This window comes from Podarcis liolepis (genome assembly GCF_965112155.1).
Source record: "Podarcis liolepis genome assembly, chromosome: 9".
Taxonomy (NCBI): domain Eukaryota; kingdom Metazoa; phylum Chordata; class Lepidosauria; order Squamata; family Lacertidae; genus Podarcis; species Podarcis liolepis.
Window position 1 is genome coordinate 5,207,243 of NC_139564.1, and position 27,991 is coordinate 5,235,233.

At 45.5% G+C, this 27,991-nt stretch overlaps 1 protein-coding gene across 5 annotated transcripts in view; it reads right to left on the reverse strand.

The window, feature by feature from the left end:
• ATRN (attractin) overlaps positions 1-18,762 on the reverse strand; it is a 174,254-nt gene extending 155,492 nt beyond the window's left edge. For 2 of the 5 annotated variants that reach the window (XM_083520441.1, XM_083520442.1), the window contains exons 1-2: positions 18,497-18,753; positions 18,102-18,335 (exon numbers count right to left, since the gene is read on the reverse strand). In XM_083520441.1, coding sequence (XP_083376567.1) covers positions 18,102-18,335; positions 18,497-18,738 — 476 coding nt within the window. In that variant the 5' untranslated portion in view covers positions 18,739-18,753. Of the gene's footprint in view, positions 1-18,101 lie in introns of all 5 variants that reach the window. The other 3 variants (XM_083520445.1, XM_083520443.1, XM_083520446.1) reach the window with 3 other exon arrangements.
• Between the last annotated feature and the right edge of the window lie 9,229 nt (positions 18,763-27,991).

Sequence of the window (27,991 nt, forward strand, 5' to 3'; positions counted from 1 at the left end):
CTTAAATGATTTTGGTCTGATTTACCTGAAATATCACCTTAACCCGCTAACAGCCTGCCCATATGTTACAATCAGCAATGGAGTTCCTTTTCCCACAGCCAAGTCCAAAAATAGTAGGCAAGCACAAGGAAGTGGGGCTGTTCGGCAAAGGCCCCAAACCTCTAGAATACACTGCCGGCTGCAGACTGTCAATCCCCATAGTTGCAGGCATTTAAGGAAGCCCTGAAGTCCTATCTGATAGGTGTTTTATTATTACTGATTACTTTTATTATTTATTTGAAATTTGTGATTGCATTGCACTGTGTTTTATTCTGCAGCTAATCCTGGGAGGTTCTTTTTGTCCTAATAGGAGGAAAGTATAAATAGAATTTCAGTTCAACTACCTCTGACTATTACAAACAGATTCTGATGTTTATACAGAATGTGAAATTATCAGTATCATTGAGTAAACAAACTTGGAAGTTGAAAGATATGATAATTCAGGACTCCACTGATTCACTCAACACTACATCCCGCTGAATTCAACTGAGCCCTTTATATCTTAGCGCATATAGGATTATAGTCACTATGTTAACTGTAAATTATTCAGATTCAGAATTAAGATTTGGTTTAGAGTCTATCTACTGTCATAGATCTTCAAGGCTTTTAAAAGACCTCAATGCAGATTAGTTAATGATTAACACTACATTGTGGAAATAAATATCTAGTTAGGTAGGAAAACATTCTAAAGGCAGGAACAATTAGCAATGATGGAAACACTGATGCTTCTAATCTGGATTTTTTAAAAAAACAAAAACAAAAACAGGATTAACAAAGGATTTTCTCGGTTTTTTCAAAGCCCACAAAACCCTCTCTTTTTACCAAGGGCATCTTCCCTCATCATTCATATCAGAAGGTAAAATACAAAAGTAAAGGAGCGCTGGACAGTTAATTCCAGTCAAAGGCGACTATGGGGTACAGTGTTCATCTCGCTTCAGACTAAGGGAGCTGGCGCTTGTCCACAGACAGCTTTCCAGATCATGTGGCCAGCATGACTAAACTGCTTCTGGTGCAACGGAAACACCATGACAGAAACCAGAGTGTACAGAAATGCCGTTTACCTTCCCACTGCAGCAGTACCTATTTATCTACTTGCACTGGTGTGCTTTCAAAGTGCTAGGTTGGCAGCAGCTCCAAACTGTATTTGTAACTACAGAAACAAAACTGAATCTCACAAAAAGGTGACGAATTGGAGAACACAACCTTGTGCTGTAAGATTGATCAACTAAGCTTTCAAGGTGGATTTTGCCCTCCTGGAAACTGATCCACAATAAACATGGAGTAACAGTATGAGAAGAGGCATGATACTTTTTACCTGTTTGACCTTAACTGGGACAGAGGGATGCTTTCACTTGTGATCTGACTGCAAGAGAGAACTCCTGAGTTGGGCCTATTTTGCAATATGTATGCCCTTTGAGATTAAAGTTAGACAGAAGCCAGGGCTCAAACCAAAGGTTAGATGACTCCAGCTAATGAGCTGGGTCAGGGTGTTCCAAATTAGTGGTTACACAAGCCTCTAGTGGCGTAGGTAACAGCAACAGGGTCCATTCTGACTACCCTTTTAGCAGGGGTCCATAAATTCTGGCTGACCAACCAACAAAGCAGGCAATTGGGCTTAATGGTTCTGATCTTGTGCTACTGCTTGCAGTTCCCTATTAGTGCTCCTGCCTTCAATCTCCAGCTCCTTCCTCTCCTCTAGCTAACTTACAGCCCAGCATTAACCACTGCTACAGCTTGCTACCCAGTGGGGCGACAGCACCGGCCAGTCATCCTTGTACCTTACTCATCTTGTTATGCAAGGGACTCTTGTCCTGTCTCACTTTCTCATGGAAACCACTCACTTCCCAAGCAGATGAAACAAAACAGAACTCTTCTACATAAATGAAGCATACCTAGAGAAGACAGAAAATGGGCATATCAGCTATCCCACTCCTCTATGAACACCCGCCTCATTACTTTTGAGATCAGCATACATCCTCATGGATTCTTCAACATCTTTTCCAAGCACAAGAGCATAAGGAAGTCACTTCTTCCCGAAACGAGGACAGACTAGCCAGTTGATGTGCAGCAACACCTGCATTTCTCAGGACAGCATGCTCAATTACTGCAACTCACGCTATGGCTAAGATGCTCCTTGTGCAATAGCCCATCTGCTGAAAAACAGAAGGTAACAAAACAAACAACAGACAAGCCTAAAACATTTAAACCACCACAATTTTTAAAAGCCCTTTTCCCCAGTCCCCATCCACATCACTTCAGATGCCAGAAGCACCCAAGAACAGTGTCAATTGGTGACCTCAATGTACAGGAAGGATGCAAGAAGCTAAGCGTTGCATTCAGAGCCCTGGTAAGTCATGTAGAGTACCCGTCTTCAACATGCCATTAATTTGTTTTGGACTACAACTTTTTATCCTTCCTGATTGGTCAAGATGTGCGAGGCTGATAGCCACAAAAACCTCAAAACCTGTGTAGCCTCAAAACCTCAAGGGCACGAACACTGGGTGGAGGCTGATATTAGAGCCTTAAAGGCTGACATCAACACTCTGAACTGAGCTCAGAAATGGACTGACAGGAATAATAGGTTATTATCCCACAAGATCTATATAAACGCACACGCATCTGAATAATTGTAGCCAACATATTTCACTAAGAGAACAAGACATTGTAGGTTAATCGGCAACTACATCGATTAAAGGGCCTGATCCAAACTCTCTACATATTGTCTGGCTAATACATACCACAAAGGCCAACTGTGGTCCACTAATAGTTTAAGGACCAGAATACAAAACACCAGTATCTAGGTTAAAAAAAATCTAATGATGCAAAGAAGCTCAATACAACCCTTCAAGTGGTTTCACGGAACCTGTGTTCATCAGTGGCATGCGAAGGAGGAAAGCAAGCTACCTTGAGCTCCAGCAGGAGATGGGTGACAGGCAGGTTCTCTCTGGGCATGCACCACTGGGCTTCATGTCTATGCATAGGAAACATGCAGGAAGTGTGGTGGCACTCTACCCAAGAGCCTCCTTGCACAGCTGGTCTACTCAGACTTGAAAGACAGGAGAAAACCCTTTCCTTTACGTTTTCCACAAAAGTTCCTCTTTTCTTCCTCAGATGGCACAGCTCATTCAAAAGCCAAATAAAAATTCAAAAGACATTTGCGGATTTTGCTTGGAAGTGCAGGGAAGAGTATGCCTTCACCAAGTACAGAAAGCATCAACGCCTAGAAGCCCTGAATCTTTCAAGGGGGTATTTGCACAGCACATCAGGATTTCTCCCTATGGAAGTCATTACTGAAAACTATGTTGGGGAAGCATTTATGGATGGATCACTTCTGCCCTAACACATTACTGTATAAGTTGTTTAGACTGCAGCCTTTGATCAAAGGAAGAAGAAAAAGACTACAGGACTGTTACTACGCTACATACAGCCAACAATACACATTGTGCTAGAGATATACATAGCAGATGTGAAGCAGCTCCATGACCAAAGTTATCTGTGCAGTATGTTCAAAGATGCATCATGGGCTTAACAAAAGGTTAAAACCCTACAAAAAATTACTAGCTATGTGTGGGCAGACAATCTACGTTAGTCATTTATGGCACATTGATGGCTGAAAAACAGGCACAAATCAGTTATATTTTACCATTTACAAGCACTTCCCAGCCTAGGCGGCTATTCTTATCCAACACAGACAGCAGGCAAGTTTACAAAAATGAATTATGACCTCCAAGGGGACTGTTGTAAGGGAAAGAAGCATAATTGTTTCTCACAACCAAGAGGGTTCCCAGTAGGGCTCACATACATTACAAGCAGTAAAAGCAAAATTATGGAATACAGAAGTCTGGTTCAAAAGCAACATGCTGCTTCAACAAACCATGGTTTGCTGGTATGCAAAAAACACTCAAGTGCAAACAGGCCCTTCATCTAGCTGCAGAGGAGATATCCTAGATTTTAAAAGGACAGTTACTGCAACATCTGAACTAGAAAATTTTGGTTTAAAGACTCCTTATGAATCCTGGTTTGCACTCAGCACTTAAATCAATCTCCTGATTTGGACATATTATTATTATTATTATTATTATTATTATTATTATTATTATTAAGTACTAGCCACATGTATGCATGTCTTCATCCAAAAGAAAAGCAGTGCCCAAGGAGGGAACCCAAGATAGGAAAAGAGGTGGTTAGGGAACAATTCTCCAGGGCCTGATAAACTGCACCTAAGGATACTAAAGGAGCTTGAAGGTATAATCTCAGAGCCTGTCGAATTCTTGGGAAACAGGTGAGGTGTCTGCAGACTGGAGATGGGCAATGGTTGTCCCCATGCTCAAAAAAGTGGGGAAAGAGGAACCAAGTAAAAAAGACCAGTCAGCTTGACGTAGATACCAGAAAAGTTCCCAGAACAAATAATTCAACAGTCGGTTGTGAGGATTTAGAAAAGGGTGTTGGGATTGCTAAAATCCAGCACAGGTTTCTCAAAAACAATGATTGCCACACGAATCCAAATTTCATTTTATTTTTGATAGAGTTACAAGCTTGGTGGATCAGGGGAATGCAGTGGGCATAGTATATCTTGGTTTTGGCAAAAATATCCCATATTCTTGGAAAGAAGCTGGTAAAATGTGGGCTTTATGAGGTAACCATTAGGTGGATTTATAGTTGGTTGACTGACCAAACCCAAAAGGGCTCATTAAGTTTTCTCGTTATCCTGGGAAAATGTGAGAAGTGGGATGCCGCAAGCGAGAAGGTATACAGAGAAGGATGACCAAGATGATCAAGGGTCTGGAAACCAAGCCTTACGAGGAACAGTTGAGGGAGTTAGGCATGTTTGATGTGGGAGAGAGGAAACTGAGAAGAGATATGAAAGCCATCTTCAAATATCTGAAGGGGTGTCACATGGAAGATGGAGCAAGCTTGTTTTCTCCTGCTCTGGAGGGTAGGGCCCAAAACAATTGAACCAAATGACAAGAAAGGCAATTCCAGCTAAACACCAGGAATAACTTTCTGACAGTTTTTAAGCAGAGCTTGGATGGCCACCTCCCAGAGATACTTTAGGTGTGATTCCTGCATCGCAGGGAGTTTGATTAGGATGTTAACTACTTGTATAAATGAATAGGTCCATACTGTGTTTTTGAAATGTGAATAAACAGATGTCTTTGAAGTTTATTGAGGAGGGATGGGGAAGGATGTTGTTCTGGGGGGTTTCTAGTGAATGAACAGAAAATAGGCACAGGAAAGGCAGATGGGATCAAGATTGGCTTCAGGCATGCAATACATGAAATCACATGCAGCTGGGAGCAGCTAGTGACAAGAGAAGCTTGTTATGAGTGCAGGAACTACTAAAAAAAAAAAAAAGCAGTCTGCGCAGTAGTCTGGCACAGGGTGGCAGTGACTTTTAATACACAAAGGCTGTTAGGACACTACTTCAACTACCGTATTAGGACTTTTCATTATTTTTTTAAAATAATATTTATTGAAGTTTTACAAACATTAATAAGTTTCAAAGTTTAAACTTAAAAAATAACCCTAATAGAATAAAAAAGAATTACAAAAATACAAAAGCAAAACACATGAAAAGTACAGAATAGAAGACAGTTAACACGAAGGGGGGGGGGAAAGAAAAAAAGAAAATCAATAATTTCATATCTTATACTTCATTTACTAGTTTCCTGACCTCCTCACACCTCCCTTTTTGTATTCCAGTTCAGATATTTAATTCAGCAAGTCCTTACCCTCTATCATTTGTCCTTACTCAGCATCTTAACCTATTATAAATATATATTTTCCACCATTATCAATCCATATTTACATATTCTTGTTAATCTTTTTACCAACACCGCTTAGGACTTTTCAGGAGCTCAGAGAAACTAAGGAGACAAGAGTAGTAAGCACCACACACACGACCCCAAAGAAGTATCACTGCTTTTATTATGATAAAAAAATTCCTTCCAGTAGCACCTTAAAGACCAACTAAGTTAGTTCTTGGTATGAGCTTTCGTGTGCATGCACACGAAAGCTCATACCAAGAACTAACTTAGTTGGTCTTTAAGGTGCTACTGGAAGGAATTTTTTTATTTTGACTATGGCAGACCAACACGGCTACCTATCTGTAACTGCTTTTATTATGGTTCACCTAAAGTTAAGTTTCCCAGAAATTAAGCAGCAGCCAGGAAGTCCAAGAGCAAACAATCCACTGGGATATAACTCTGCTGAGAACCCAAGAATGTCTTCACTGCAACAAACTAGGGTAAACATCTCTGTGGCGGCAGAGAGCCTGTGCAGGGAGAAAGGGTATTTAAGGGGACAGGGTAGACGAAGGAAAAAGCAAGAAGCTTTGAGCTAGCAGTCACAATACATTTCTTTCAAGCAGTGGTGCATTCCTAGACTTGGCAAACACATACAAGGGATCCACCAGCTGTGTCCTGGTCAGGACAAAGGCCTTCGGTCTCAAAGATTCAACTGGTGGAGTCTGTGGAAAGCGCCCCCCCCCTTACATTATAGACAAGAGCTGAGCACATGCAGTAACTTGAAGCAAAAATCTGCCAAAGCAGCACAAACTATGGTGGTAAATGTGCACTGTTATGTCCAAAGTGCATTCCTTAGAATGTCTTGTACCCTTTGGCTAACTATTTTAGCCACCGAAAGTTAACATGAAGTTACCGTATGTTTTGCTCTATAAGACTCACTTTTTCCCTCCTAAAAAGTAAGAGGAAATGTGTGTGCATCTTATGGAGCGAATGCAGGCTGCGCAGCTATCCCAGAAGCCAGAACAGCAAGAGGGATTGCTGCCTTTGCTGTGCAGCGATCCCTCTTGTTGTTCTGGCTTCTGAGATTCAGAATATTTTTTTTCTTGTTTTCCTCCTCCAAAAACTAGGTGCGTCTTATGGTCTGGTGCGTCTTATGGAGCGAAAAATACGGTACCTAACAGAGAGGGAGAAATGGGCATTGGATGAAAACTGAATGGTCTGGCTAAGGCTCATGCTGCATGGTGAGGAAGTCCATGCAGCCAGGGCTCACACCCTCAAAAGTCTCCTGCTTCTGTCACCTCGGCCTTGTCAAGCTTGACTTAAGAGCTGGAGTGGAGGTAATCCTGAAGCAGTATAAACTGCATTTATCATATGGAACAAGGTTTTCTGCCTCAAAGAACAGAGTTAATTTGTAAAAGGTCACAATTCTGCTGGGCCATTTGCTACCTACAAGAATTAGAAGCAGCAACGCTGATTTTGTTATTTTTTGCACATCTGATCAGTTTACTGAAGTTACTGTCTGCAATTAATATCTTTTTTAAGAAAAGAAAAAATAACTGTTCTTTTCAATCTATTTTGCGTAGCAGAAGTACACAAAATGAAAATCAGTTGCATGTGACAAAGTGAAAACATAGCATGCATAAATATGACCCTATGTAAAAGGTATTACTATAAAATCTGAGATTATGGGTCAAACCAGATGCAGTGGGAAAGTGTTTCTTTGTTGAATTAGAAGCCGCATGCTGCCGCTTTGAAGATTAGATAAGCAGCCCGCTGTAAAAAGGTGTTTGACCCTCTTCTCCTTTAAAAGGTAAAGGTAAAGGACCCCTGACAGTTAAGTCCAGTCACTAACGACTCTGGGGTTACAGCGCTCATCTCGCTTTACAGGCTGAGGGAGCTGGCGTTTGTCCGCAGAGTTTTTCCGGGCCATGTAGCCAGCAGGACTAAGCCGCTTCAGGCAAAACTAGAGCAGTGCACAGAAATGCCGTTTACCTTCCCACCAGAGCGGTACCTATTTATCTACTTGCACTTTGACATGCTTTCGAACTGCGAAGTTGGCAGGAGCAGGGACTGGGCAATGGGAGCTCACCCTGTCGCGGGGATTCGAACCGCCAACCTTCTGATCGGCAAGCCCAAAAGGCTCAGTGGTTTAGACCACAGCGCCTACCTTCCTTTACCCTTGTCCTAATCTAAATTCCCATAAAAGGCACAGCATCAGTACTTATGTTCTCCCCTCCCAGGAGCTAAAAGTGCAGCTTGCAGGGCGGCAAGCAGATTCAGGGATTCCCACTTACTTTTTTGGAGGGGCTGTTTTGGAAGTCTTTTTTTCTTTTTCTTCTTTTTGAAATGAGACTAACCATCTCCTCATCACAACTAGCTTGGCCATTCAAGAACCTACACAGAGTTGCCAAGTACCTTTTAGCACTTTTTTTCCTTGCTGCAAAACAAGTTCTAAAGATACTTCCAATGTTTTTACACTTTTGGTGCTCTAAAGTAAATTTAATGGCAGAGTATGTTTTGCTTATTTGGGCAAGGTGTTCCAATTTATTGCAGTAGATGCTAGATTTTATTCCGAATGAAAACGATCCAACACCATACTCTGAGGCCAAGATTAATGTACCACTCAGCACATTTCGGCTACAGAAGCTGTGTAATATTCATCTATAACTCCTTCCATTAACTTAATGAAAGACATTTTCCTTTCTTATAAAATACCTTGTAATTGCACCCCACTAAATCATTTTCACTCTTCTCCCCACATCTGATTTGCAGGTTTCTTTGCATGTACGGACGCCCTCACAAAATTTTGGGGGACTGTTTGTGTTTTGAGTCATATTCACTAAAAAAAAAAAAGGAACTGCTGAGTTTCGTGGGACTTACTCATGTAAGGGTACATCAGTCTGCGGCCTTAGGCATGCAATGGCATACAAAAGGCATGTATTTTGCAAGCATAAATACAGAGGCAATAATCCAACACAAACATGTGACTTGCATTCAACTTCCTCCAAGTCCCAAGCTGCTGCGAGACAGCCAAACTCTGCACAACACTTCAGTACTGCAGAATAAAAACAGAGTAGACACAAGGGAGACTGTGTAGTCACCTAAAAGACCTGTATTCAGGTAAAGGTAATCATGCTGCAAGTGACAGCACACTCCTTTCTCAGAAGCACCACTCAACTACCTGAGCCCATACAAATGGATCTTATGCTCCTGTTTCATTCCCTCCAAGCTCTGCAATGCTTTGAGTTCTGAACTTATAAATATATATGGAAAGTAAACATGCATGCAGTATTCCATTTCACAGAGAAACACCCCTTTACTCATTAGCTACCATCCCTTGTCATCGGAAAGCTTTAAGTATATGTGCATTCCTGCACATATACAGGAGAACTGGCTTCCACTTTAACACAGGCGGAGAGAGCCAAACAAGTCTCTGTCTTGTCTCTAAGCAGCCATAATTCTGTCATGAAAAAGGCACCTGGCCCAAAAAAATTGATTATGCTCCTAGGTTGTATCTGGCCGTACTCCAAGATGTTTTAATTGTTACAAAACCCATCTAGTATTCATGCTTGTTCACGAAATGTATGAATTTCAAATTGGGAAGCTTGATTTAAAACTATTCCTATTTTTCTTCCCTTTGAGATGGTTTAAATCAACCTGACCTTCATAGATCCAATGCATACTTTATGTCCGCAGGTGTGTCTGCTCTGTGTACACTCAGGTTTCTTACAAAGAGCACCTTGAGCATGAAAGAGAGAGGTACACCTCCACGGATTCACTGGAAGGCTGTGGTTTATTTATTTTGAATATTTATAGCCCTAAGAGGCTTTCAAAGCAACTTTCCATCATTGTTTATTTGTACACCACCTTTGCAAAGTAAACCCTGCTCAAGCAGCTGACAACACTGAAAAGTTTATGTAATTCACTGACAAGCTTAGGAAAACATCTCCAATGACGCAACAAAATTAAAACAATCCACTAATGGCTCATACTAAGGTCTAGGAATAAAAATACAAGAGCATAATGCAGGCAGCAAAAAAAAATTAATTCAGCTCCAGAACTAAACCTTGACCCAGGCAACAACACTTAAGGAAAACCCCTCCCTAATGGTATTTAGGCATCCTAAGCAGCAGAAGTTCCCATTGTAGCCGAAATCAGTGAGGTCCACCCTCCAAGCCAGAAAAAGCAGGGAGCAGGTCTGGCAGGAGTCACAGCAAGATGGCCTCTTGTACCTTCAGCATCCACCTTTCCAGTTGGGATTTGTATAGGACCCTGTCCTCCAAGGTCAGAAGGAAATGTCAGGAGCACATGCAGGAGCCAGGCCCTGTCACCAGTAGGACTTTGCAGCACTGGGGCCTTCCTAAGTTTGTTCTGAAGAGGCAAGGTACGGCTGCACAGGTGAGGTGGCTTGGTAACTCACTGCACCTGGTGTCAAGAGCCGGCAAGATTAGGTCAGCATTTCCCTTCGGCTCTTTGCCACAGCAACACGTTCCCTGCCTTGCTGCGTTTGGTTCCTTGATCCTCGGACCCTTGACTTCCTGACTCCTGGCTTCTGGACTCCCGTTCCTGCTCCCACCCCCCATCTTGCCCCTAGTCCCGAGGAAGGTCTTGCAGGACTCAGAACAAGAACCTACAAAATATTTGCACAATACAGCCACATTTTTAAAAGTTAGTACATAAAACTAGAGATAACATTATCAGGTTTGCTCAGGCAGCTTTTTTCTGCCCCCTTTTTGGTCACAGCTCCCCCAGACACAATGTACTTTACTGCATGTCTGGAGAGGTCTACCTCTCCTTCACACTCATAGGAGACGACATAAGCACAATGAATACACACCTGCCTCCATAAAGTGTAAATTGCCGAGTTCTAAATAGCTCAGAAGCACTTTACTATTCATAAGAAGATGGCAAAATAATTTAGCTCATCTGCCCAGGAGAACCCACACAGTCCTGCATATAACCTTCAAGGCTGTTGCTGTAATGCAAAGCCAGACAAATAGCAACCCAAATGCATCATTGCAAGGCTATCAATATTCAAGCTAGTTCTGGCAACAGAGTTGTATCCTAAAGCAAAATGCAGGCCTCTAAAATAAGAACAAGCTACGTGGATGCTTTTGTTGCTCAACAGTATTTGTCACAAACTAGAGACACCTGCCATTAAAGCCTGATTTTGTATGGTTACCTGCAAATAAAGGAATTACTTCCAGGACCAAAGTTTAATTCAATAACAGACAACACCACTGGCTAACGAATAGTGGTATTTGTTGTATAGGACCAAGTAAGTCAGAGACCTACCATGGCCTCTTCCCTTCTTATTTGAGCACTATAGGACTGGGAATCTACATTCATCCACAGTAATAAAGCCTGCATCTCCAATTCCCCTCCCCATCCTACACTTTGCAGAAAAGGAGTATATTGGCACACACTTCACAGAAGGTCAGATCACAGCAAGCTGAAATGGGCACAGAAGAAAATGAGGAATGCATGTGGTTCACTCATGGGCCCATGCTGGGAGATTTCTGCCCTCTTTGGTTTCCCAGCATGCAGACACCTTCTTCTTGTGCATGGGTACCACCATTTTGGCTACATAAGAATCATCACTCACGAACCAGTGAACAATGCTAATAGAGGGAAGGACAGCACAACATACCTGTCTCATTCTCACTTGAGGATTAAGTAATCAAGTCACACTATGACCTTAAAGGCATCACAGCATATATTACTAAAGGACGCTTTTCTGCACCAACATTCTGTCACCTAGTTATGTAGAGAAATAATTCGGGGGGAGCAAGGAACAAAGCATTTTAAAAGCTATTCTTTGTCTCACAAATTAACACCGACTGAAATACACAGATGCCACCCCTTTTCCAGCACCAATGAGCCATGAAACCTTTACTGACTGGGATAAACTTCTGAGCAACTTTTCTAATGACCCACACACACAATTCATCACCTTTGCAACAATAACTTCATCCACTTAAGGCAAGCCTACTATCCCATGATCACAGGTACAATACTGATCAAAGAACCCATTCCATAATTCTTCCCACAGGCAACTCATGGGGAAATGTAGCTTCCCGATTAAGGAGGACTCTGTGCCCTGTCCTTACACTGGTCCTTAGGGCTTGGCAACTGCATCTTCCCCTACAGCGCAGTCACCCTTGAATAAATGCATGTATTGTGATGCAAGGAGGCCAGCATCTATTTTAACAGATCATGTGATGTAAGAGGAAGGAAGAATCATCACGAATACAACCACATAAACATGTATGTTTACTGTGCCATCACCCCAAATCAAGATTCCCCTAAGAGAGGGTGTCCCAGATAACACAAAAAGATCCTTTCAGTAGTGTCCTAGTTCTGCAATACAGACCCACTTGGAACAGCATAAATACATTCTGAACCACAATACATGTAAAAGCATCCAGCCTTTAAATAACATCTGGAAGTCTACTCTCCCCTCAGCTGTCCGTCCACTACACATTTTGGAAAGTTGCTTTAATAATAATAATAATAATAATAATAATAATAATAATAATAATTTATTATTTATACCCCACCCATCTGTCTGGGCTTCCCCAGCCACTCTGGGTGGCTTCCAAAAGAATATTAAAATACTATAATACATCAAACATTAAAAGCTTCCCTAAACAGGGCTGCCTTCAGATGTCTTCTAAAAGCCTGGTAGTTGTTGTTCTCTTTGACATCTGGTGGGAGGGTGTTCCACTTCTCTCTTCTCTATGCATTTGGAAACTTTGTAAGATATTATAACCAAAAGTTGCACAATGGTTCCTCAGATCAAGGAGTGCAGGGTTGTTTTTTTCTGTGCTTGGATACAATTGTACATCATTTTGAATCAGGAAGGTTCACTAAACCTTTCAAAGCTGCAGTGATTTCTTTTCCCTCTTAGAATTCCCAAGCAACAATTGTCACTTACGGCTAGGCCATTATAAACCGAGGTGATCTAACATACTGTCACTATAACCCAAAGTGAGTAGCACCCCTAGTACTCCAATATACTGCCTTGCTTCATTTCACCCACCTATGGAAAGGTTCAGTCACACAAGCCCCTTTCTCCAGGGACTACCAGTAAATGGACCTCACCTTAGCATCACACTCTCAGTATGAGACATATTGAATTAAGATTTCGTGCTGAACTCTTCTCTTTCTCTTAGACTGGTAAACCACAGACATACCTTGTTTTTTAAAAAGGCAACCCTATTAATCATTGGGTTTGTCTGACAAAGTAAGTAATTCCTTTCAAATGCTTTAGGAAACATAATCTTCACTATCAGCACAGCCCAGGCATGTACCGTATTTTTCGCTCTATAACACGCACCCGACCATAACACGCACATAGTTTTTAGAGGAGGAAAACTAGAAAAAAATATACTAAACGAAACAGTGGATGTATGATTTTTGTGGTTCATGCTGTGGCCACAGACATGTGATCTGACGGTGAGTTTGGGGTAGCCCAATGCAAAAATCCTGAGGATCCATGTGGATCCATGCCTTGTAACCACATTTTAAGTGGGGAGGGAAGGAAAAGCACTCAAGGGACAAGGAACACGCATGGGGTGGGTGGAGAAGGATGCTGTTAATAATGCAGAAGAGGGGTATAAGAGGAGAAGGCTCCTCTCCTCTCCCGCTTTGCTCCTTTAAAGCAAGCAGGCTCTCTGTCCCTCTCTCCTCCCCACTCAGCGGCTCTTCTCCCGCTTTGCTGTTTCAAAGCGAGCCACGGAGAAGGGAAGGAAGGGGAACCATGGATCCTCTGCTCACGACTGCAGCAGATCCCCTGCCACCCATAGGCATTCGCTCCATAACATGCACAGACATTTCCCCTTACTTTCTAGGAGGAAAAAAGTGAGTGTTATGGTGCAAAAAATACGGTAATTCACATCCTGGCAATACAGTCATTGGGCTGCAGCCACAGCTTCACATGCCTAGTTCCAATGGTGCATCTTGACTTCCATTTCCACTCCTCTCTCTCTTCTGCACATACCCACCAAATCTGCTCTGGAGGGTCCCTCAACCCTCCAGAGATGATTTTGAGGGTGCAAGGAGGGCTGAAGGGAACAGGAGAGGAGGGGGGACGTTCCACTGTATGCACAGAAGTCTGCTTTGCGAGTTCCCATTGAGTTCTAATTCTTTACTTTGTCCTAATTGTACCAGATTTTTTTTTTTAATGCCTAACTATATCCTCAGAGCTGGGACGTGGGTGGTGCTGTGGTCTAAAATCACAGAGCCTAGGTCTTGCCAATCAGAAGGTCGGCGGTTCAAATCCCCGCAACAGGGTGAGCTCCCGTTGCTCGGTCCCTGCTCCTGCCAACCTAACAGTTCGAAAGCACATCAAGTGCAAGTAGATAAATAGGTACCGCTCCGGCAGGAAGGTAAACACCGTTTCCGTGCACTGCTCTGGTTCACCAGAAGCACCTTAGTCATTCTGGCCATATGACCCGGGAAAACTGTCTGCGGACAAATGCCAACTCCCTCAGCTAGTAAAGCAATATGAGCACTGCAACCCCAGAATCATCCGCGACTGGACCTAACGGTCAGGAGTCCCTTTACCTATATCCCCAGATGAACCACAACAACATGTTTTTCATGTGTGCTAAAACTCAGTCTAATTTTTTTAAAAAGAATTGTTTAACCACCTCAGTTAAGAAACGTGGATATATATTCTCAGTGCTTTTTCCTGGGGGGGGGGGACGCAGGAGTACGCATACCCCTAAACATTTTCTGAATCTTTGTACTTTTGTCCATTTACTGTATTTTTCCCGATTTGAACTATAAAATGGTAATTTTGAGTCAAAATGAAAGTACTCCTAAAACTTTTTTTTAGAATAAAAGCACTGTATATACTATAATGTTATTGTTTTAGTTAAATAAATTGTTTAAATTGTTATTAAGGAAATGATTATTTTTCTCCTTCCAAAAAAGTACAGCAGAAAAGTTGTCCAAATATAAACAGTTAACTTATTAAACCTCACAGTAATTCCATAATTATCTGTCTATGTATATCTAATAGTATAACCAAATCAGTAATTTTTGATATAACTGTAAAAACTACTCTGAAACTTTATTATTCCAAAAATGAAACCTTCGTCTGGCTGTAAATATTATGATTATACAGTGGTGCCCCGCAAGACGAATGCCTCGCAAGACGGAAAACTCGCTAGACGAAAGAGTTTTCCGTTTTGGAGGTGCTTCGCAAAGCGAATTTCCTATGGGCTTGCTTCGCAAGACGACAATGTCTTGCGAGTTCCTGGTTTTTTTTCCTTTCCCCCCCTTTTTCTAAGCCGCTAAGCCGCTTATCAGCTGATCCGATCAGCAGATAAGCGGCTAAAAGCCGCTAATAGCGCTAATCCGCTAATCCTTCAATGGGCTTGCTTCGCAAGATGAAAAAAACGCTAGACGAAGAGAATCACAGAATGGATTCTTTTCGTCTTGCGAGGCACCACTGTACCAGAAAGAATGATTCTTTCTGTAAAAAAAATGATTTAAATCAAGTCTTACTCACTAGTGATTTAAATTGTGATTTAAATAGATTTGATTTAAATCAAATCCATTCTGCAGCTCCCAACTATGCATCTGAATGTGCATGCACACAAATGCACATACTTCTATAAGCAAGAAACAAGAGCAAAGCTATGCAGCAACGCTAACAAAATTATTGTGGCACAGCTTCTGTAGTCTATGAAAGCTTATGTGCCATAATAAATATGTCCATCTTTAAGATAGCACATTACTCTTAGTCTGCAGCAGCACACACAGTTAATTCTGTGGAACTTGTCTTTGCAAAATTGTTACCTTCTGCCCTCACCAGCAAGACCAAATGCCATGGTTTCACACAGCGACAACACAAATACACAGAGACCAACCACTGCTTGCCTCTTTTCCACACTCCTCCTTTAAAAATGTGTAGGAACTGGCAGACCTTTCAGTGACAATGCTGCCACTGCAGAAAGACTTCCCCCAGCTTAGTAAGTCAGGCCCACCAATCTGACTTCCATCCTTGTCTTCTTTGTACACTCCTCCACATGATCTTACAAAGCCAACTGGGAGAGGAGAGCTCCTGCGAGACCACGCATCCCTGCCTCTGTTCATCAAGCTGCTCAGGGAACCCAGGCAGGATTTCCTTTGTGACAGTGTAATCCTATGTACATTCAGTGGGACTTAGTGCCCAGTAAGTGGGTACAGGACTGCAATCTTAGTGTTACAGCAAAGCTTCACATTCAAATATTTGTTGTTGCTATTATCACAATCCTCACTGGTCTATGTGGAAAAAGCTCAGCCCGAGTTTTCTCCTGATATCTCCCCTGTGACATCGCTTCCCACACCACCAAGCCATAACTGTCACCAACTTAAGGACTAGAGCAGTATGTTGGCTAAACATCTCAGCCACTGGAAAGTCCACAAACCAAGTCTCACCACAGCAAAGGAATGCCTGCATGCATGAAAGCACCTTTTTTCTCTCTGCCACTAACTCTCGTCTATAATGTGACAGTAATAATACTGGCCTACTCAGGGTTATTATAAGAATTACTGAGATAACATACATGAGGCAGTTTGAGCAGTCCAGATGGGTTATGTTATTAAAGCAATTCCTTAATACAGTATATACTTTAAATCAACTCTCTTCTCACAGTTTCCACACCTTTTAACCATTACTCTGGAATGCTTTCTATAAATGCTTAGTGTCATCTACAACCAGAAAAACTCTGGTTCAGTTTTCCTGGTCGAAGATGACACTAAGCATTTACAGAAAGCATTGAAAGCACCTCCTTGACGTTGCCTTGCAATCTTTGTAATTACCCTGCAAGATGAGGTGAGTATTAGCCCCATGTTATTTAAGAGAGGGAGGATGAGAGCTAAGGTCACCAGACAAGTTCATAGGAGGGGCGAGATCTGAACCAGAACATTTCCTGGTCTTCTGCACAAACAGCCAAGGCATCAGCACTTACTTTCATCATGTCTTTTGAATGCAATTTTCACATGTGCTCATTCCCAAGTCATTTTAAAATCATACTAAAAACCCAAAAGATCCATTCTCCTACTTTTTCTTTTCTTTTTTATCTCTGGCAACCTACAGCAGGGGTGGCTTTTCTGAGGGCCACATTCACCCTTGGCCAACCTTCCGGGGGCCGAATGCCAGTGTTGGGTGTAACCACCCACTCTCCTGCAGGTATACCTACAAAACATACACACCTACAAGCACAAAGCAGCACCACACCCCTCCCTCAACTGTTCTGAAGGAAGGGGGTTTTCAGACTTATTCCTCATTCATAAAATGATTGGTCCCATGACTAAGGGGGAGGACATCTGTGTCCCTATCAGGGCACAGGGCTGAGCACACAGAGTTCAAACCACCCAGTGCCATAATTATTGCTTAAATTTATTTTTGCACCCACTGCTGAAATCAGTGGTGTCTAGGGGGAAGTCAAGAGAATAAAATGTGGTTAGAGGGCCACATCAGCCCCTGCCCAGGACAGGGGTTAGTCAATCCTGGCCTAAATTCCTCACATTTAGACATCAGAGAGCAGAACTTAGAGGGGAGTAAGGGGAGAGTGCCCTATCTATATATTGCACAGCCCTTTGCTCCCTAGCAATTTGTAACATGGGGGGAACCCTCACACCCACCCTGGTCTCTGTCGCCCACAAAAATTGTTCTTCTCTGTTTTTAGCAGTTCTTATTTTATCTATAAGCTGCCTCAAGTCCCTGTCAGGGGTAAAGTCAGGATATAAATAATTATACAACAACCCCCAACACATGCCTAATGCTTTTTTCGTCATTATGTATTTCCCCAGATATGAGCTCACTAGCACTTACAAAAGATTTCGCTGTTTAGCCAACAACAAATGTGCGTATTTGGAGGGGGGGTCACCCACAGCAGTACCTATATGCCCAAGGTTCATCATTTCAGCCAGTCGAATAAAAGTATTATTTGCTTCTATACTAGACCGAGTCACTGGGTGACTTGACCAAGCACGTAGATAAGAGGCACGTTCACCCAGAGACAACTCCAACCTGCAGTTGCTCCCAGGTGTGTGCGGGTGTGTGCGGGTGAAATCTTATGCAGAACTGAACAGGATTTGTGGAAGGTGATGTCAAGGCGGGTGGGCGCCAGCAGGCCATGAGAGGCGCAGCATTTGCACACACCTCCCCGCCCCTCCCTCCCTCCCTCTGACCCTCACACCAACCCTGTGAGGCAGGTCGGGCCGAGGCTTTCCCCGGGGTCGTGCCCGGCGCCCCGGCCGAAGAGACCCCGACCCCCCCCCCGCTTCGCCCTCCCCCCGGGGCTCCCCCTCACCCACCGGAAGCGGCCCCCGCAGTGCTGGCACTGGTCGCCGACCCATCCCGGCGGGCACTCGCACTGGCCGGTGCTGGGCTGGCAGCGCCCTCCGTTGGCGCACGGCTTGTCGCACTCCTTCGCCTCGGCGGCCGCTCCGGCTCCGGCTCCCACCCCGGCTCCGGCCGCCGGACCCAGCAGGAGGAGCAGGACGGCGGCCAGCCAGGCTGGGGCGAGGGCGAGGAGGCCGCCGCGCCGCCTGCGGCCCCGCCGCTCCATCGCCTGAGGGGGAAAGGGACGGCAGTGAGGAGAACGGAGCCCGGGGAGGGGGCGGGCGGCGGCGGTAGAGAGAGGCTCCGCCGAGAAGCTTCGCGCGGGCGGACGGTGGCCGGCGAGGGCTGCGGCGGCGGCTGCTGCTGCTGCTGCGGAGCGGCCTCCTCCTCCTCCTCCCTGGAGCGACGGAAGCCCGCGAGGCTCAACCTTAGCGCGGCGGCGGCCGGCCTGGCGCTCGCTCTCCTCCTCACACAACCGTTCTGAGGGGGAGGGGGGAGGAGGAGGAAGCGACGGAGCGTCGCCCCCTCCCGCCGGTGTCCGCTCCCGATGACGTCGGCGCCGAGCGGAGCCCCTGACGAGGGGGGAGAGCGAGGATAAAGAGAGACCATAGAGTTCTTCTCTGTCGTAGAGAGGCGGGCGGATGGTATCCAGGCAACCGCCTAAGCGGGGAGAGGGGTGGGGCTTCGGGCTGGACGCAGGTGGGCGGTGCCGAATTTGATAGAGAGCAGGCTCGCCCAATCAGGTCGCCGGCAGCTACTTTTCGGACTACATCTCCCATCAGGCCCTTCAAAACGGGGAGGAGGCCGATCTCCGTCAGGTTTGGCACCGCCCAGCTGTCAAGTCCGAGGCCCCGCCCTCTTGCCAGCTCCGCTGTCGTTCAAGTGGCCGTCGCGGGAGGCAGAAGTTCAACAGGTGAAGCCACCCTCGTCCACCTGCAGCAGGACTGCAGGTGCAAGGAACCTGTGCTATTACTTTAATTTCCAGAGGCGCAGGTGTGTTAGTCTGTTGCGCGGGGGGGGGGGGGCAAAGAATCTTGCAGCAGCTAAAAAGGCTCAACAAATGTTATTATTCCGGCCCTTCTTCTGGGCTTTGCACCAGCATCGGATTGGCCTCTGCAAGAACAGAGTGCAGGATGAGAGAGGCTCCCTTGGGCCTGATGGGCTCTCTTTAAATAATAATAATAATATTTTAAATTGGGTTTTTTAGAACGAGTAAATACATAGCAGGGAAAGTTATCTGCTCAATAAAGTAAGTTAAATGTGACGGCATTGCACCATTATATTTCCCTCACTTAGCAAACAAGTGGGGGGGGGGCTAAATTAAACTCCAACAACAGCAACAAGTGCTTTGGCCAGGCTGGAATATGTCCTTGAACTCTGAGAATGCCTCTTGGAGAGGGGTGTGCGAGGGGGTGTTGGTGAACAAAGGTAATATTTACATTTGTCGCTCCATCCATTTTGCCTCTGGTACCACTCACCTCTGGCCTGTGCCCGCTCCAAGGTTGCCCTGAAGCGAAGGCAGACTGAAAAAGGTTTCCCACGCAGGTTCTGTGGCAAACAAGCATCGATGATACTAATACCCACATTTGGGGTGCGTGGTTGGCATGTTCATCATGCAGGATTTTAATCTTCCTGGTGTGCGGTGTGGTTTTGGTCCACGTTGGCCACCGCTGCTCTTTTATTTTTCCTTTTTTTAAAAGTCACTTCGCCTACCTGCCGCCTCCCATTCTGGGAGCGCTGTCATGATCTGGCCAACTCCATCTGTGTGCTGGCATCTTCCTTCCTGGCCTGTATGCTATTTCAGCTCCCTGGGCCTGGATTTGCCAGCAATTCTCACAGATAATTGTTTTCTCTCAACACCACCTGCTCCCTTCCTACCCCCGGCGTAGGTGATGGCTGAGCGAAAGGATCAAGTAAAACCTGACACGCTGTCGGGATAATTCCAACCAAACCATTTCACCTATAGGGGTGCTTTCGGAATTATTCCAGTATAAAAGGACAAGATTCAACCAGGGCAATTTTCGCTTGCTTAGCCCGTTGCCAAGGCATCTGTTCAAATTCCCAGCAGCCCAGATTAAGCCGAATAAAACCTGGCATGCTGGACGGAATTCTGTTTCGGATTGCATAGGCAATGGATACACCTGTGTCTGTCCTAGAACTGGTCTTACAGAACCCAAATAAATCACAGCTATACATAACGGAGGAGGAGGCAGATTAAAGTTTGATTAGGCCTTGATATTGCAAAGAATTAGGCTGCGATCAGATGGGACGGTGGGGTGTTCTTTCCAGATTTCGGATGCATTCAATCGGTGTATCCCACCCCCAGCACAGGACAGTTCTGATGTAAACTTTTTGTGTTAATCAATTGGGGGAGGGCTGCCTTTTAAATACGAGAGCACAGTAGCTGCATTCTGATATTAAACTGGGAGGTAGCAGTCCCTATTTTCCAGGGACAGTCCCAGATTTACAGAAGCCTTCCCAGTTTCTGGTTTCATCCTAGAATGTCCTACTTTTCCTTAGGTAAAGGTAAAGGGACCCCTGACCATTAGGTTCAGTCGCGAACGACTCTGGGGTTGCAGCGCTCATCTTGCTTTATTGGCCAAAGGACCCGGCATACAGCTTCCGGGTCATGTGCCCAGCATGACTAATCCGCTTCTGGCGAACCAGAGCAGCGCACGGAAACACAGTTTACCTTCCTGCCAGAACGGTACCTATTTATCTACTTGCACTTTGACGTGCTTTCGAACTGCTAGGTTGGCAGGAGCAGGGACCAAGCAACGGGAGCTCACCCCGTTGCGGGGATTCGAACTGCCAACCTTCTGATCAGCAAGTCCTAGGCTCTGTGGTTTAACCCACAGCGCCACCCGCGTCCCATTACTTTTGCTTAGGATGTCTCTATTTTCATTGGAGAAATGTTGGAGGGTTATGCAACCCCCAAACCAAGGCGATAGCTATCCAACCTTTAGAAGATATCGGAAAGCAGACCTGTATAGATAAATTTCTTAATCTTTAATGTTTCATTATGTTTTTATATGTGTTGGAAGCCGCCCAAAGTGGCTGGGGTGACCCAGTCAGATGGGCAGATAATAATAATAATAAAAATAATTAATAAATTGAATAGGATGTCCCTGTTCTCATCAGAGGGCAAGAGGTAGTTACCTAAATTCTCAATGCTGAAAGTGGCTTTCCAATTCTCTCTATCTGGAATCATTTACAGATTAAGGTTTAGAAGAAGAAGAAGAAGAAGAAGAGTTTGGATTTGATATCCCGCTTTTCACTCCCTTTAAGGAGTCTCAAAGCGGCTAACATTCTCCTTTCCCTTCCTCCCCCACAACAAACACTCTGTGAGGTGAGTGGGGCTGAGAGACTTCAGAGAAGTGTGACTGGTCCAAGGTCACCCAGCAGCTGCATGTAGAGGAGCGGAGACGCAAACCCGGTTCACCAGATTACGAGACTACCGCTCTTAACCACTACACCACACTGGCTCTCAGTTTAGCTAGCAGACCAATCAAGCAAACCTTTACAGATTAAAATTGGCCCAATTAATCCACCCAAAGAGAAGCAGCTCTTTTTCTCCAAGGAAATCTGGAAGGAGTCACTATGCTTCTTCCCCTCTTAACTACGCCACACTTTTTAAAACAGCTCCATCGTCATTCTTGTTCTGCAACCAAGACATGGAGAGAACAAAGGCAACTGGAGTGGGAGGGAGAAACTCTTCACTGAATTTTGAATTAAACCCAAGAGAATTATTATACAAAAGGGGGGAAAACTTGACTGTCCCCTGGCCCCCTTTACATTATAATGAGGCAGCATCTCTGCACAACAGAGACCCAAGAGCTTTGTTTGTAGAGAAATAACCTCCTCTCCAGGGAAGCCAATTCTGTAGTATTGCCAAACAGCTGCAAGGAGCCTTGCATGGAAGAAGAGGAAGAAAAAGGCAGATGAGATGCTTTAAGAATCTGCACACAGGTCTTTTGGAGGAGAGTGTATGGCACGTTGAAGCTGCTTTACTACTCTTCTGAAGTTTCACATGCCACACATTTCAGAGGGATCCTGCAGGGTGGATTAAGGCCCCTGGCACTCAAGTAAATCAAGAGAAACAGAAGTTCCTGGGCAGTTCATTCCAGCTGAAGGAACCAACAAAAATAGTCCAACTGAGGAAGCAAAACAGGAAACCACCTTGAGATGGGTTCCAAGAAGGCACATGCTTGGTGTCATGGACTGTTTGGATGCAGACAAATGGTGGGGGGGAACCAGCTGGGGAACCCCCAAGGGGAAGAAGGCTCAGAGCCCGGGGAGTGCTGGTTGGATGACGACGAGTGGTCAGAGGAAGAAGAAGAAGAGTTTGGATTTGATATCCCGCTTTATCACTACCCGAAGGAGTCTCAAAGCGGCTCACATTCTCCTTTCCCTTCCTCCCCCACAACAAACACTCTGTGAGGTGAGTGAGGCTGAGATACTGCTGAGAAGTGTGACTGGCCCAAGGTCACCCAGCAGCTGCATGTGGAGGAGCGGGGAAGCGAACCTGGTTCACCAGATTACGAGTTCACTGCTCTTAACCACTACACCACACAGAAGACTGGGAAGAGGGGGTATCGGAAGCTGATGAGGTAACAGGGCTTAGTGAGCGGGGAGAGTCTGTGGCAGAGGGCAGTCCAGAATCAGAGGCAGAAGCTGAAGCAGGAGAAGAAGGAAGCCAAGAGGGGTAAGGCTGGTGAAGAGGAACAGGTTTTCCCCCCTCTTGTTGCGACAGGCTCCCCTCCCCTCTTGTCTCCCAGGACCAGAAGAGGTGGAGAAGAAGTTGGCTTCACACTTTTTTCTCCAAGTGAATAATTGAAACCCCCAGAGCCAAGAGTTTCTCCACACAGGGGGGGGGGATTAATTTATTTTGCAGGCTTCAAGGGAAGAAAGAACAGGAAGTGGCCATATGTAATCCAGCCTGTGGCAAGGTGCTCTTTGCCTCCACAAAAACATTGTTGTGCAGAAGGGACTTTGACTTGGCTCTGGGGGAAATCCAAACCACACCCTCTCTGAGAGTTTACACATGGAAACAGGGGTTTCTCCCCTCCCGCCCCAGTCTCACCTCTGTTTTCCACACAGAGGAGGATGCATGACTCTGCTCGCCTTCTGGCGTTGCTGAAAACTCCTCTGTCCGGTGCTTTGCTGTGTAACGGCACGGATCTGAAAGTAAAGAGGCTGTTTGTTCGGTTAAAGATATACCAGAAGAAGAAGAAGAAACATAATTATCCCATTGTATGCTGTTGAAAGTTCAAAGTTAAACTTACCCAGCTGCAGTGTGTGAAACACAAAATGCACACAACACAGCACATTAGCATTCATGAGTTCTCATTTATATGTATATATATTGGTTCCATTTCTATCCTGCCTTTCCTCCAAAGAACTCCAGGGCACGTACCTATGGGACCGCCTCTCCTGGTATGTCCCTTGGAGGACCTTACAGTCTTCAAATAAAAACATCTTGGAGGTCCCGGGCCACAGAGAGGTTAGGCTGGCCTCAACCAGAGCCAGGGCTTTTTCGGCTGTGGCCCTGATCTGGTGGAACGCTCTGTCACAAGAGACCAGGGCCTTGTGGGACTTGACATCTTTCCGCAGGGCCTGCAAGACAGAGCTGTTCCACCAGGCCTTTGGCCAAGTCACAGTCTGACCCCCTCCTTCGGTAATCCTCACAGAACTCTAGCCCAATGGTTGCCATGAATTTGATTCTGAATTGATTTTAGAATGAATTGATTTTAGAATGCATGTCAATTAATTGACTGTGATTTTATGTAAACTGTGTTACTTTTATTGTTGTTAGCCATTCTGAGCCCAGCTTTGGCTGGGGAGGGCGGGATATAAATACAATTATTATTATTATTATTATTATTATTATTATTATTATTATTAAGAATATAAGAAGAGTCCTGCTGGATCAGGCCAGGGGCCCCTCTAGTCCAGCGCCCTGTTCTCACAGGGGCCAACCGGAAGCCTGAAAGAAACCTGAATAAAAGACCCCTTAGAAACTGGTCTTCAGATGCATTGTGCACAACATAGCCATGGATAGCCCTTTCCCCCATGAATTTTTTATTGCCTTCAAATGTAATTTACAAAGAAGACAATCTAAGACTCTCAGAATTATGGAGTTGGGAGGGACCTTGAGGGTCATCTAGTCCAACCCCCTTCAGCGCAGGGTCTCGAACCCACAACCCTGAAATTAAGAGTCTCGTACTCTATTGATTGAGCTGTAAGAGTAATCAAGTAGATCTCTAGGAAGACAGTGCTTTAGCGAGGGCAGTATTTGTGGTTAATCTTTCCTCTTCTTTCCTGTTTTTGTTTTATATCTACCTGTGCTTTTCTCTCAACAGTCCCACTTTTCCCTACTAATTTCATTCTAATTTTACACTCCGGTTAATCAGGGTCCTTCTCATTTATCTGGCCACCTCATATTTTAAGGCAAGGCAACCACCTCCCAAAGTTCTGAAAATCTGCCGCCTCAGAAACAGTTTCTATTCAAATACGATTTTGGTGTAAGGTAGTCTCTATGGGAATATATTGTATTTAATTATGGGGTATCAGAGTTTTTAGGGGGCTAGCCAGGCTGGGATAGCTGGCTTGTTGGTTTCTGAATGTATGATGTAGATTTTTTTCAATTTCGTTGTTCTGTATGGGACAATGACAATAAAGATTATCGTTTCGTATCATATTATATTCTGAGAGTATCCTCCATCGCCACCTGCTCCAGATTCTCACTGGGGATGAATTGGGGTGAGGTAAGAAGGCAGGAATTTGGCCCACCTATTTTAGCTTCGCCAGATCAAAAGCTGTCTGAAGGGCAAAGCTGCCCGGCTTTGTTTGTTTTGTGGCCGGTTCTCAGCCTCCTGGGGGAAGGCTGCAGTGTGTCTGCACACATTGCAAAACACAAACACCCAAATCCCCCCAGGGAATTAAAAAGCTGTTCATCCTTAAAGACTTGCCCAGACTCGCTTGTCTGCCAGTGGCTTGCAGCCAGCAGCCTCTCCGATAGCTGTGCCCCTAAGCTAGCAACCTCAAGCGATGCTTTTCTCGCCCTTGCTAAACCGTTCCTGATTTGATTTATAGAGACAGGTGATAAGCAAAGGGTTGTCGCAGGGACTGGAGTTTATGCCACCCACTGCTTTATACAGCTTTTAACAAGGCTGCACAGGTTCAGCGGGAGAGTTGGGGCAAGATGAAGCCACCATTGTGGGCAGCTAGTTTATATTAGAACAGTCGGGCAATGGTGGTTGCCTCCTTTGTTGTTGTTTAGTCGTTTAGTCATGTCTGACTCTTTGTGACCCCCTGGACCAGAGCAGGCCAGGCACTCCTGACTTCCACTGCCTCCCGCAGTTTGGTCGAACTCATGTTCGTAGCTTCGAGAACACTGCCCCACCATCTCGTCCTCTGTCGTCCCCTTCTCCTTGTGCCCTCCATCTTTCCCAACATCAGGGTCTTTTCCAGGGAGTCTTCTCTTCTCATGAGGTGGCCAAAGTCTTGGAGCCTCAGCTTCAGGATCTGTCCTTCCAGTGAGCACTCAGGGCTGATTGATTTCCTTAAGAATGGAGAGGTTTGATCTTCTTGCAGTCCATGGGACTCTCAAGAATCTCCTCCAGCACCATAATTCAAAATCATCAGTTCTTGGGCAATCAGCCTTCTTTATGGTCCAGCTCTCACTTCCATACATCACTACTGGAAAAACAATGCCTCCTTTACATAGGCCCAGAACCCTTGGAATGGTTGCAGTGGTGCCACTGGTCCTGTTGACCTGAATTACCAGGACAGACCAGTCAAGACAGTGGCAGGCACCTGTGTGTGTGTGTTTGTGTGTGCCCCAACCTCCTTCCCCTTTACAACCCACCCACGCCCTCATCTGTTCCCCAAATCTTGCCCCACCCTGTCCCCCCACAGCCCACCCCTCCCAGCCCAAGACCTACCCTTTTTTAAAGGGGGAGGCACCTCCCCTCCACCCCTGTTAAACCTCACTGCAGGTGCATTTCACAGAGGGCGTAGGTGTTCCCTGCAGCAGTTTGCTAAATCTTTGCAGCTTCTCCCCTCCCTCCATTAACAGCTCGCCGGAGCCTCTGCGGTTGCAGAGGGTGACGACAGCTTACATTTCTATGTATATAGGAAGATAGACACACATGCATTCTTCTTCCACAGATGTAATGCTGGGAATGACTTTTAGCCACAGTTGGGAACCTCTGGCCCACAGACCTCTTTAGCATCCCTATTTAGCTCACAAGGTCATTTTGGCCAAGGTACGCCCTGCACCTGATCGCTTCTGGCCCGAAATGGGTCACTCGCTGTCAGAGCTGCTTGAAGATCCTAGCTCACAGAGGATCACGCTAGCCAGCGGTTATTAAGTAAAAGTCTTTATTGAATTACAGTTTCCATTCTCACGCTGCTGCGCGCAACTCTACGCCTAGTGGCTAGGTCGGCGAAGCTCCGTCTGAGTCTCCGCCCTGTGTGCACCAACTTAATATCCTAGCCTTGCTCCACCTTTTCCTCCTGACTGTCCTCCTCTGGGTCCCTCTACCCCCCGGGGCTTCTTCCTTCCGGGATTCTTCTGACGCTGACCCAGACCCTCCTGCCTCCTTGCGCCGGGCTTTAGGACCTGGTTCCCTTTCGGGGCTGCTTACTGCGCCGCCTTCCTCTGCATTTGAACTTGGCGCGCGCGCCCAACCTTCCACTTTCCTCTCAACCGTTTCTTCGCTTCCCGATGGAGGTGTGGCCACTCCCGACTCATGTCCTCCCTCCTGTGGAGGTGTGGCCACTCCTGACTCATGTCCTCCCTCCTGTGGTGAGCTGCCAGCGCTTCCCCCCTGGCTCCCTTCCTCTTCCCTGCTTCCTGGCGGTGACGCTGGTCCCGATTTCCAGCTGCTCCCCCCTGAGTCCTCTCTGGCTCTGTCTTCCTGGGGTGCCCCCCTAGACTCCCCCCTTGCCCTCGCCACTGGTGCTCCTTTCTGTGAATCCTCTGATTCACTGGAAAGACTAGGAGATCTCGGGTCGTCGTCATCACTCATCTTTTCTTCTGCCTCCTCCCCTTCACTCTCTGTTTCCTCCCTTGCCCGTGCTTCTGCTCCTAAACCCCTGACACTCGCGAATGTTGTGAATGGAGAATAAGCAGCGGCGGAGAGAACCTTTTTGAAAGCTGAAGGTTCGTTTCCGTTCCTGCAAGTTCTCAGGGACATTTGTAACGTCTAAGGCAGGAGCTGACCATGGCTCCCCCTGAAGAGTATTTCCTGAAGGGAGATGGCAAGCTTCTGATTCCATTACTCCTGCCTGCCAACACAAGACCTTCTCGGTCACCTCGCAGTGTAATCAAGCACAAAATCCAACAGGCAGGCTCACCATACAATTTTTCTGTATCTGACACCTCCTGCAAATAGACAGAAGGATTAAACAGGATTAAGGAAGGAGAAGGAGTTTCTTGTATTTAGATAGATATCTTTGCTTGGAGGCTGATTAAAAGTTTTTGTTTTCCTCCCGTGATTAATTCTGGAGATTGACCTTGGTTGAGATAATGCTGTAAATAACACGAGTCTGCCCAAGCTTAGAGGAAGCTGGCTTTGGGTTTTGCATATTTGTCTGTCTTCTGCAGCATCTCTTCTAGCTTAAGACCAAAGGGGGGGGGGATATGCAATTAAATGTTGGTGATATCTTGGGGCTCTGCTAGGCCAGGAGAGGGTGGAGTCTCTCATTTATGGGAACCAGATGGGCAGTGACCAAGGGTGTTTCTGCACCACCCACTAAAACCAGTTATCCTGGGAATTGTAATTCTCTGAAAGGAAGGGAATAAAAATCCATCTGTCTCAGGAGACAATGGAAGAGTGTGCCTTTGAGGGTGAAG